At 45.2% G+C, this 12071-nt stretch overlaps 2 protein-coding genes across 2 annotated transcripts in view; one reads left to right on the plus strand and one right to left on the minus strand.

The window, feature by feature from the left end:
• The window catches only part of gabbr1b (gamma-aminobutyric acid (GABA) B receptor, 1b), a 208197-nt gene extending 201405 nt beyond the window's left edge, over positions 1–6792 (plus strand). The window contains exons 25-26 of the mRNA XM_050035420.1: positions 4882–5223; positions 5598–6792. The gene's annotated coding sequence lies outside the window, so the exon portion shown is untranslated. The remainder of the gene's footprint in view (positions 1–4881; positions 5224–5597) is intronic.
• A 143-nt stretch (positions 6793–6935) lies between these two features.
• The window catches only part of si:ch211-152p11.4 (regulator of G-protein signaling 8), a 15256-nt gene continuing 10120 nt past the window's right edge, over positions 6936–12071 (minus strand). The window contains exons 5-6 of the mRNA XM_050035535.1: positions 10027–10193; positions 6936–8031 (exon numbers count right to left, since the gene is read on the minus strand). Coding sequence (XP_049891492.1) covers positions 7861–8031; positions 10027–10193 — 338 coding nt within the window. The 3' untranslated portion in view covers positions 6936–7860. The remainder of the gene's footprint in view (positions 8032–10026; positions 10194–12071) is intronic.

Consider the following 12071-nt stretch of genomic DNA (forward strand, 5'->3'; position numbering starts at 1 on the left):
GTCACTTCCTGTGTGTCAGGGTGGAGGTCTGAGTTTCTCCCACAGGTCCGTGTCTTTTCCCCGTGCGCTGGGCGGACTGGCCCTTTAACGAGCACGAGGCACTGCTGCTTATCAAATGTCAACATCTGTGTATTCTACCCACAGTCCTTCTGAAGTCATTTCCTCGAGCTGAGTCAGAGTCTGCAGAGCGGAGCAGTCTGAGATCTTAACGCAGTTTTGTTGTCGCAGCATCAGCTCACACTGAATCTGAAGCACACACTTTGTCTTTTGACTTTAGCAGCTGCTCTTAAAACGTACAAACTGTTTCATGCAGTCTGCACACAGTCAGGACACACTGCTGTCTCATGACATCACACCCTGAACTTTGACCCTCCTGCTTGGAGATAAACAAACGCCACTTACGGAGTTCTCCAGAGACGGAGGTCGGCCCTCAGAGCTCTGCTGCTGTTACTTTGTGATGTGGGTCATTGAACTTTAAAGTTATAACTGCACAGATCGTAGAGCCGAACATGTGAAACATCTTCACGTCTCTGTCATTGTCACTTTTATAAATCTGTCCTTTTGTAATATTTATGATTGTTTTGTTCACGTAAACAGTTAATGTTCCTGTTATTACTCTTCCACTGGTCTTCAGTTACTTGGATGTGCTGTCATCTGTCATTGCAACTTCTGTCGTCTGTTTGCGGCTCAGTCGATGTGACGTATCGTCCGCTGTGCAGAAAACTGGGTCAGAACAGACAGAAAAGCACGCTGGCTTTCACGCTGTAAAACCAGACCTGATGTCGTAGAACAGTGGTCACCAACCTTTTTAAGTCCAAGATCCCTGACCTCGGCCTTGGTGAAAGGCAAGATCTACCTATTGAAGTGTTGATAGAAAAAGACAAGCTAACACTGTGTACTTCCTACTTGAGGCCTTTTATTTGCCTGTATTTGAATTACATGCACCTTGCTGCAACATTCAAATTGATAAACCAAGAAAAGACTAATTAATTGGCATATCAAACAGCTGTCTCGCTTAAAGAATTGTACAAAATAACATTAACTTCAGAGTCATGTAGTTTCATAACACAAAAATAAAGGCATGAGGAATACCAGCTAACAACAAATTGAAATTCTTCACATTTTGACACTTGGACTTATTATTATTCATACTTATCATTGACAAACATTTTTTATAAAGTGGAACTGTAATGTTTGCTTTCTCAGTCAGTGCTAAGCACAGTCACCTTATGCAGCATCACTTTTCACATCAGAAGGCAGTCATGTTACTCAGTCAAGTTAATGTGATGGCTGTGACTGGATACTGTCTGTGAGTGCTTTGTAGTTTGGCTCATAGCTACAGACAGCCAGTNTTTTTATAAAGTGGAACTGTAATGTTTGCTTTCTCAGTCAGTGCTAAGCACAGTCTTATGCAGCATCACTTCTAGGTTTCATATGTAGCCTATCACCCTTCATTTTGACACTTGACTGACTTATTCTTACTTATTGTCATTTACAAATATAAGTATTTTATAAAGTAGATCTGGCTATTTTTTCTCAGTGCTACGTGCAGTCATCTCATGCAGCATCACTTTTCACATCAGAAGGCAGTCATGTTACTCAATCAAGATGGCTGTGACTGGATACTGTCTGTGAGTGCTTTGTAGTTTGGCTCATAGCTACAGACAGCCAGTCTGAGACAGTCTGTGAGGTGTCTGTCAGTAAGGCGGCTCCTGTACTTTGATTTGATTATTTTCATCTGTGAAAATGCCATTTCACATAGGTACGTGGATCCAAAGTAGGCACTCACTCTTAGTGCACATGCAGTGAGGAGAGGAAACTTCTCTCTGCTGACAAGTCCCCAAAAGTCACTGTCCCTGGATCTGGCTTTCAGCTCGATGTCATTTTGTAAATCAACCATCTCCATGTCAACTCCACTTGGCAAAGTAAATACTTTCTGGAATTTGGCTGCTACCTGCTCTATATCAATGGACACGAATGGGTTTGAGATGAATGCAGCAATATCTTCCATGACGTCTAACTCACCAAAACGCCGATTAAACTCCGTTGTCAGTTTGTCCAGGTGAGAGCAGTACTGCTCAGGGCGAAAAGCATCCTTGTCTTCCAAGGCCTGTACCATCTTATCGAGGTTGGGAAAGTCGGTCTCTTCCCTGCAGCTCGTTGTTGAGTGTGTTCAGTTTTGCGGTTATGTCTGTGAGAAACCCCAGGTCCAGCAGCCATGCATCCTCTGACAGTTCCTTGTACTCTTCGTTCCTTGTCGACAGGAAAGTTTTGATCTCGGGCAGCAAGTCGACAAATCGCTGCAGCACTTTGCCGTGACTCAACCACCGCACATCAGCATGGAGAAGTAGGTCTCCGTAAGCAGCATCAAGCTCATCCAGGAGCGCTTTGAATAAGCGGTGCTGAAGCGCTTTCGCTCGAATCGAGTTGACTAGTTTCACCACCAGCGTCATTACATGAGAAAAGTTCAAGACCTTCCCAGCCAAGGCCTGCTGGTGGATCACACAGTGATAATTCACGAAGTAAGGAAAATTGGGGTCATTACGGCACAGTCCTATAAATCCATTGCGCGCACCACGCATTGCTGGGGCCCCATCAGTAGTAATCGCCACCGGTTTATGAATGGGTATGTCATTATCATCAACATATTTTTTGAACTCATTGTAGATATCCTCACCTCTCGTTTTCTCCTTTAAGTGCAAAAGAGTGAGAAAGTCCTCCTTTGTTGTAGAATCCGGGAAAACCATTTTGACAAATACAACAAGCTGCGCTGTGTCCATTATATCCAGGGATTCATCGAACTCTAGTGAGAAATATTCACAGTTTGTCAAGTCCTTTAACACTTGTCTGTCCACGTCCTCTGAGAGTGATCCTTTAACACTTGTCTGTCCACGTCCTCTGAGAGTGACTCGATCCTCCTCGTCACCGTTGCAGGGCCAAGGGGTACACTACGGAGTGCAGTTTTGATTTCTTCTTTGTTTTTGAAGTCGCTGAAAACAGTCTCTGCTGTAATGGCCATTGCTTCCTTAACTAAATCTCCATCTGTAAAGGGCTTCTTGTGTTTAGCCAAAAGGTGACTTACACGAAATGATGCTTCAGCTGCAGCCTTATCTTGAGAAGCAGGTTTGGTGAAAAGTGATTGCTGGGCCTTCAGCCCCGATTTCAGCTCGTCAACTTTCCTTGCACGGATTGTGCTCTTCGGCGGGTAGCCATCTTTGAATTTCTGGTGGTTGGTGTTGTGGTGCCACTCCAGATTTCCTCTTTTACACAGTGCTTGTGTTTGGTGGCATAACATACATACACACTTGTCTTTCACCAAGGTAAACAGAAATTCCTCTTCCCATTCTGGATGGAAATGATATGTTTTCGCCTTCTTACGCGAGCCCTCTGCCATGCTAGCTAGCTCCTCCGTCTCACTGTGTGCGTCTAAGTGACTGAGTGCACTTGTGTCAGTCATGCAATTGTGTGCGTGTTCGTCACGTAGAGGTCACTAATATTCTCTTATCTCATTGGTCACTTTGATGCAGTGTCGTAGACACTGCAAATAGCTGGATCAAGAGAGAGGTGCTTGCAAAACAGCACATTAATATTGCGGGTGTAGGCTATTTGTGTATTTCTTAAGCTGATTTTCTATTATTTTGGAGAGCTACAGGAAAAGTCTCAAAGATCTACCAGTAGATCGCGATCGACGGGTTGGCGACCTCTGTCGTAGAACATCCTGGTGTTTTCGGCACACTGTGTTCTCATCCATCCATTTTCATCCACTTATCCGGGGTCAGGTCTCGGGGGCAGCAGGCTGAGCGAAGCACCTAGACGTCCCTCTCCCCCGAGGTGTTCCCAGACCAGATGAGATCTATAATCCCTCCAGTGTGTTCTGGGTCTGCCCTGGGGCCTCCTACCAGCTGGACCTGGAGGATCCTGATCAGATGTTGAACCACCTCAACATGAAGGAGCAGCGGCTCTACTCCGAGCTCCCTCCAGATGTCTGACTCCTCCCCCTATCTCTAAGGCTGAGCCCAGACACCCTTCTTGGAGCACTGAGACATGCTAAATCTTTTTCTGGCAGACTGTAGAGCAGTGGCTCCCACCTGGTCCGACCACAGGCTCCAGATTTGTCCTCAGTCATTAGTTTAAGGTCCACAGTTTAATATACTCAGCATCATACTGTCAAACCAGTTTGCTGTCTCTGTTAGTCTCTCACTCAACAGCAGGAAACAGCACTTCAAAATAAAAGCTTGTGCCAGAAATCCACTGTACTTTGTTTTCCCACCAGTTGGGACCCACTGCTGTACAGTGTGGCAGTAAAGGGATTGGTAATGTAGTAAAAATCAATACAGAAGCCGATATCCGATGATCGACAACACTAATGCAAACACACAGGATGATACAAAGGATGGAGGCTCAGTTTACCTCACAGGACCTGACTGAGATGGAGTCATCAGCTGAGTGAACAGATGATAAAGGAACAGCATGTAACAGGATATGTATGTTTATATGTTCGGCAGCAGCTGAGAACAAAAATATATTTCATGCACTGAAGTGCTGTTGAGCAAGCCGACTAAAACTTTTCTACAGATTTCAAAGATGGTGCGTGCTCGTGAACATTTCTCTTAGGACAAAGTTTATTTAAAACCATCACCAGATAAGCAGGAGACACACTCTGAAGAGCTCTGCTGCACCAACCATCAGGTAAAATTACACTAGCTATTCAAACTGTACATTTCCTGTGAAAACAGAAGTGTATTTTCAAAACAGACAATGCATGTAACAGGCTGAAGTTGACACGGCGTCCCAGAACGTCAACAACCAACACACCCAGGGTACCTTGGACGCCATATGTGGACGTGGAAAGTCCATGACCAAACGTGGACATGTGACGAGGTCACAGTGAGGATGAGTTGGTTTTATAGTGTTAAATAACTGATTAAAACCAAACAAAGACTTCAACAAACAGCAGCGTGATAAAAAAAAGAAAAGAAAAAGAAAATTACCTTAAATGACAGAAACCATCCATTTTCATCCGGGGCAGCAGGCTGAGCAAAGCACCCCAGACGTCCCTCTCCCAGCAACACTCTCCAGCTCCTCCTGGAGGACCCGAGGTGTTCCCAGACCAGATGAGATATATAATCCCTCCAGTGTGTTCTGGGTCTGCCCCGGGGCCTCCTACCAGCTGGACCAGGAGGATCCTGATCAGATGTTGAACCACCTCAACTCAACAATCAGGTACGGTTTAGAAAATGTAGTGCCAAAGGTAAGGGCTGTCTGAGGTAAAGCTGTGAAAATATTCTCAATATCAGGCCGAGTCCTGCACCAGTCCAGCTCTGAAAACCTACACCCACCTATACCTGTAAAGCTCAGCACCAGAACTGGCCTGTTCCCATCACCAGTCAATAAAAGTCCTTTGTACCCATGAATATATACACACACACATACATATTTTAACCTAGGCAGCACGGTGGTACAGTGGTTAGGGTGAACCCGCCTCTCACCCAATGTCAGCTGGGAGAGGGTTCAGCCCCCTGGACCCCAAACGGGAGCAGTTACAGAAAATGAGTGAATAAATGAATATTCTTTACCTGTCACACACCTTTTTGTAGGTTATATGTTGGGTCGCTGACCCCGGGCAGGACTCAAACACACGGCCCGTGGGCCAGAACTGGTCCACCTAAAGGTCCAATCCGGCCGACTAGATGACCAAACTAAGAGGTGTCTGGATATTTAACATTGTGCTAAATATCGTCAACCAGCTGCTTCAGATCAAAAGAATCTGGATCAGGAGATGTTTGGATAAATGACATCATGACAGAGAGACATCGACTGACTGAACGTGGAAAAACTGAGACCTTGTTGAAAGTGATCTTATTTTTCTTGAGACATCTCAGACTGTTCATCTGTTTTGTGAAAGGGCGTAAAATTAACACCCGCCATTGGCGGGTAAAAAATGAGTTTGGCGTGTGAAACAAAAACACACACACGCCACTGGCCGATGGAAAATTTTGAATTACATGTGGGTTTTTTATGTGCTTCGACCATTTTTGCCAGCTGTGTCAGACTATTTTGACCCTCGCGGCTTATTGTATGTGTGCTGGGAACGCATGACATCAGCTACTGGAACCCTGGGCATTCTATGGTAACTTCTGACACATTTCTGCCGTGAAGCCACCGCCAGAAAAGAGGAAAAACGAAGATGAACATGTTGGACAAGAAGAACAGACAGTTAAACGGAGTACAAATGTCGCACGGCATTTTATTGAAAAATGGAAACTAGACGAGGCTGGCCCGCCGCGGTCATGGCTGACCTACGACCTGCACACCAACAAGATGAGCTGCACCCTCTGCCGCAAGCACGCCAAAGACACACAGAGGACAGGGTTGGATTTTCCTGAAGTTGGAAGGTAAGGTAATTATTTTTAGTCAAACAAGGCACGATTTTTTTATTTGGCTGGTGAAAAATATGTTTGGCCGGTAAATATTCGGAGGTCACTAGCCAATGGCAGATGAGGTAAAAAGTTAATTTTACGCCCTGGATGAACGTCTACAGAATGGACAAAAAAAATGGAAACATTGGAGCTGATGGTTCTTACAGGTTACTGTGAGGTGGTTTTATTGGTCCGGACCATCTGAGATCAAACTGGACTGAATGTGGCCCCTGAACTAATGTGAGTTTGACACCTCTGAAGCAAAGTACTGCTGAGCCTCTGTGGCCGTCGTCCTGTCTGCTTCTCCAAACAGAGAGCGTGTCGACCGCCATCACCTGTGAGTAATGCACTGACTGTAGGTGAGTTATCTCATTCAATCCCACTGCAAAAAATGCAAACTATCCCTTTAAAGTCTTGAACCAACCACAGACTGCAGTGTGCATTAATGTTTGCTCTGACCCTGTGTCGCTCAGTATCTCAGCAACACACACACACACACACACACACACACACAGATACAAAATCAGGATTTTATTTCTTTCTCTTCCAAACTCTCAATCACTTCTCCGTTTCTTTAACAGTGGTCTTCCTCATGATGAAGGTGTCTCATCCTCTCAGACTCAACAGTCCAGGAAACGCTGCTCAACATTCTCATTAAAAACAACCTACTTAGATTACGGAGTGTTTCTGAGGCCATTGTGTCATACACAGTTTGTCTTTGTGTGTTTAGACGATGACTGATCCCAACTTCCTGTTGCCACGTAGTTGTTTCACCTGCCGAGTCCATTTGCTCAGGTTTCCCACCTTTACTATAAAAGTAAGTCACGTCGTACTTTGACCTTTAGCAGCAAAGAGCTCATTCTTGCTGAACTTGTTTTTCCTTTCTGTCAGCAGAGGAAACTCAGACGGGTTCACTGGACCGTGGGGACGCTCGCCGCTCACAGGGAGGATGTTTAATCATTACAACCAGCGCTGCAGAGTTGCACGGGTCATGTGGAGGGAGGGACACAAAACTGCCCCGTCTGATTTTCCACATTCTCAGAGCCAACGAGAAGCCAAGTAAAGAACAGTTTAACTTTATAGTAATTTCTTTTTTTTGATGAAAGGATCATATCAATCGAATATGTGTGTGTTCAGTGAAGGAGCAGGTGTCAGGACGTGGTTAGCTTAGCTGGTTAGCTTAGCTTAGCTTAGCTTAGCATAGAGACTATCAGCAGGGGAAACATGAAATATTAAAATTAACATCTCTTGAGGAGAACATATATTAAATTATGTTCTACAGTGTCCAACGGGCATCAGCTTCTGCTCCTAGTTTCATCTCTACACTCCGTCTTCTGACGACATGTTTAAGTTTATTGTCGTTAATGTTTAGGAAGCTCTGGAAACCACTGAGCCGCTGTTCCTCCTCCTGAGTCCAGGTGTGTCGTCAACATGGCGGCTCCTAGTCGGCCTCTCGGAGTAAGGAGAGGTAGACGTCGGACTGCAGGAAGCGAGGATAACAGTCTGTGTCCAGCAGAGAGTAGATACGCTTCTGTGCGTGGGACAGCGAGGTGTGAGACGGAGCCTGCAGCAGCTGGATGGTCAGGTCTCTGGTCTTACTGTCCAGGTTCACCTTCAACAGGACGAGACAGGAAGTTAGTGTGTGCTACACTCAGGTAGAGCTCAGTTCCACTGTATTAGAATCTGCTCTTGTAGCTTTTAACGTTTGTATCAGCTGAACTGTCGGCTCTGACCTGTCTGTCACACACACTGACTGCTCCTACACAAACCTTAATGTGATGTAACACGAAACTTAACATGAGGGAGTGAAAAGCTTCATGCAAGGGACACAAAACAGGGTGAGGGATGCAAAATACAATGCGAGGTAATGCAACTGAATTAAAGTTGACGCTAAACACAGTGTGAGGGAACGCAAAATTGAATTTGAGGAAACAAAACTTGACACCAGGGAACACAAAACAAAATTTAGAACTTAATATGAAGAAAATTACACAGTGAGAGGACGCCACATTGAATTCGAGGGAACGCAGAACTACATGCGAGAACAAAAACGTGACACTTCAGAGACAAAGACGTCTCATTCCTCTGAAGGATTTCCTTTTTCCTCTCCTCTCATCTCTTCTCCATGTCGAACGAGGGCGGAGCTAAGACGCGTGGAAGAGACGCAGCTGAAGGAAACACAGAAAGGAGATCAGGTTTCGGGATGAACCCAGTGTCGGACGTAAAGTTGTGCTGAGGTGAAACAAAGATCACTTCCTGGTTCAGAGTTCATCTCTTGAAACCAAACCAAGACGGTCCACTGCGAGTCAGTTTCCTGTATCAGTGTCACGTGGGGTTGGCGACCACCACGCCCCTTTAGGAGACTAACAGCAGGTCCTGAACGTGATTACAGATTATGGCCGATTCTTTCGCCCCATAGTCACGGAAGCAAATATTGGACCCATTTATCACAAGCCACATATCTTCAGAACATTCCGACACCAAAATGGCAAATTTCAGACGGACAAATCAGGAGAAAATTTACTTTGTTCAAGACCTGTCTCTGTCTCAACAACACACTCTCGCGAGATCTGGCAACAGATATCTCCTCTCTGGTGCTGAAATCAGTGCAGTTTCACCAAAGATACTGGATTAAAAAAATATTTTTTCCAGCGGATATCTTAGTTACAACATGATTGAGCTAGCAAAGCAGTTTTGTGTTGCTATGTGTGGTATTTATTCAGTTTTGGGAAATCACGATGTCTAGAAAGCATCAGTGGCTGCAGCTGACAGGGACAGCTAACAGCAGCAGCAAAGCTAACATCAGGACGTCATCTGTTAAAAGCCTCCCGTTGTCGGATACGACATGAAACTACTCCAGTTAGCTCAATCATGTTGTAACTAAGACATCCGCTGGAAAAAATTTTTTTTTGACAGACAGTTTATTTATTTAGCTTACGGCCAGTAAGGGTACACACATGTTGACAGAAGCGAGGTTGGGGATACTCGTCTTTGATTGGGCTACGGGGGACAACACCTACTTAGGAGACCGGAAATGTATAACATGTCATACAATGGGAGGATATTGTAGGCGGGCCATCTTGTAGTAATCCAGTATCTTTGACCAAAGCTCGCTGCGACAGAACTTTATAGTTTAATAAAATGTGAACTCAGTGTTTTTATGCTCATATGATGAAGGAATTCACGCCAGTTTAACATCACTGTTTTTGCTGTTGATTCTGTCAGATGGGTCATGTGACACGTTTAAGGTTAAGGTGTATTTACAGTGTATACAAATATTATAAGTGAGGCGTTCACATCAGAGATTATTTATTCTGGTTAAACTCTTTCTATTTGTGGAACAAAAAAACCAGCTCTTCATGAATGCAGCTATTGACTCGACGCTGTGACGTCATGAACCGCCCACACAAGCTTCTGAAGACACAAGGAGCACCCAAAACACACAGAGCACATTGTTCAGAGGGAGACACACACTCTGAGTCGTACAGCAAACACAAGGAAGAAAAAGAGGTAGAGACGTGTGATAGGACCTGAGTTACACTTCCTGTTTCATGAGGAGAAGTTGGTGCATGTCACTATACTGACTACTATTAAAGCGGGCGTGTACCTCGCGGGGGGCGCCGGGCTGGATGTAGGTGGCGCTGATGTCCTTGGCCCTCCGGTGCAGGCTGAAGTTGTTGGACGACTGTTTGTACTGTTCACAGGCCAGATAGAACTGCAGATTCTCCTCGCTGAACTCTGAGCGCAGGAATGCTCCAAACACCGAGACACCAGCTGGGAGGAGGAGGAGGAGGAGGAGGAGGAGGAGGAGGAGGAGGAGGAGGAGGGAGAAGATAAGTGGGGATTACCTCACAGTGCAGCGTCACATTACGCACATGTCAAGAGGACACCCACACACTGACACAACATCCCTCAGGCCTTATATGTACATCACAAACCACAAGTGTTTCCAGGTTCATTGTCAAGTCTCTGCACACGCCCTTCGTCTCTGCTCCAGCTGACTTCCTGCTGGGCTTTGATCAACGGCTTGTTTTCAGTGCGCGGTTTCAACCATGACAGAGTACTTTGTACAGTGACGGCTTCAAACCACCGACACCACACCTACAACATGCCACAGCTCACACGTCAGCCGCACAGGATGGTGAATTAGCATGGCACTGATAAGGAGGCCGAGTCACACAGACAGCTGCAGTCTGGCCTCAGACGAGCTGCGAGTGAAATACAGTCACAGCACCGAGTGCACAAAACATATTCAAGCATTAAGTAGCTCCTACAGCTCCGAGTTAAATGAGATTAAATGTATAAATGATCAGACTGTTAGGACGTGAGAGGACGTCTGCACGTCAGGAAGGTTACAGGATAGTTTGGATGTTCTGAAGTGGTGTTATATAAGGTACTTCTTCATAGTCAGTGTGTTACATACAGCACATGTCCGTCAGCATGTCTCGAGTTTGGAAGAAGTAAAGTCAGTTAAATTTATTTACAGCATCACTAATCACATTATGTGACTTTGTGAAGTTCAGTTTACTATGAGTTGAGTCAGACTAACATGTTTACATGGATTTTAAAAGTCCAGTTTTAGTCAGACTGACACAATAAATCTAGTTTCTTTAACGTGAACACACTGAGTGTGAGTGTGGAGCTACAGCGCGCAGCAGCCTGTCGAGCCAGGCGCAGTTCAAACACCATTTTAAAACTATTACATCAGCCGCTCACCTTTAACTGCACGATAACGATAAATAACAGCAGCACTGAGGATCTGTATGTCACATTAACCCAGATTTATGTTCCTTTCTAAGATATCATGACTAAAACAACACTTTGTGTCAGCAGGTGGGGCTTCACCTCAAATGACCTGTTTGCTTCCATTCATTTCTCCACAGTCTGAGAATCATCCTGTAGAGACTTGAAGACTTTGAGCGCAGCCCAAAGCCTCATTCAGACTGGATTCATACTTCCAAAGAATGTGAGGTAATAAATTACTACTCCTCCTTCCTCTGTAATTAGATGCATCGCTGTGGACTGGGTTTTAGCTTGTAGTAAATCACAGCTGATGGTCTGAAGAGACGAAACATTTCCAGCAACACATTAAGTCACTTAATGGGCGCGGGCTCGCGTTGCAGCATTAGTTGCTGGATCTGGTTCTGTTAATGGCTCCTCTGTTCTGTCTCTGCGTTCAGACCTCCAGTCAGGACTGAGGATCACTGTAAAAGGTTTTATGTGCCTCTGGTTAGAGAAGCTGTTTCCATTTCACTGAGCACTTAGTCTGTGACACACGTCGGCTCTTTGGACGTCCGTCTACTTGTTTATCTGGACGTCAGTGATGGAGTTGGAGTTCTGTTACTGTCAGGTGGTGATGTCAGATTCTTCTGTACTTTTAACTACATTACAAGGCGAGGACGAATGTGATAGATGACTTTACAGAGAACTTTCTTACAGCTGGGGAATTTACACGAGACTGATAAAACAAATAATGATCAAAATCAAAGCAGCAGAAGCAGAGACAGCCTGACTTCAGTTTAGGTCTAACACATGCTCCAACCTGTGGTCTAACACGTGGTCCAACCTGTGGTCTAACACATGCTCCAACCTGTGGTCTAACACGTGGTCCAACCTGTGGTCTAACACATGCTCCAACCTGTGGTCTAACAC

The sequence above is a fragment of the Epinephelus moara genome, chromosome 22, assembly GCF_006386435.1.
Source record: "Epinephelus moara isolate mb chromosome 22, YSFRI_EMoa_1.0, whole genome shotgun sequence".
Taxonomy (NCBI): domain Eukaryota; kingdom Metazoa; phylum Chordata; class Actinopteri; order Perciformes; family Serranidae; genus Epinephelus; species Epinephelus moara.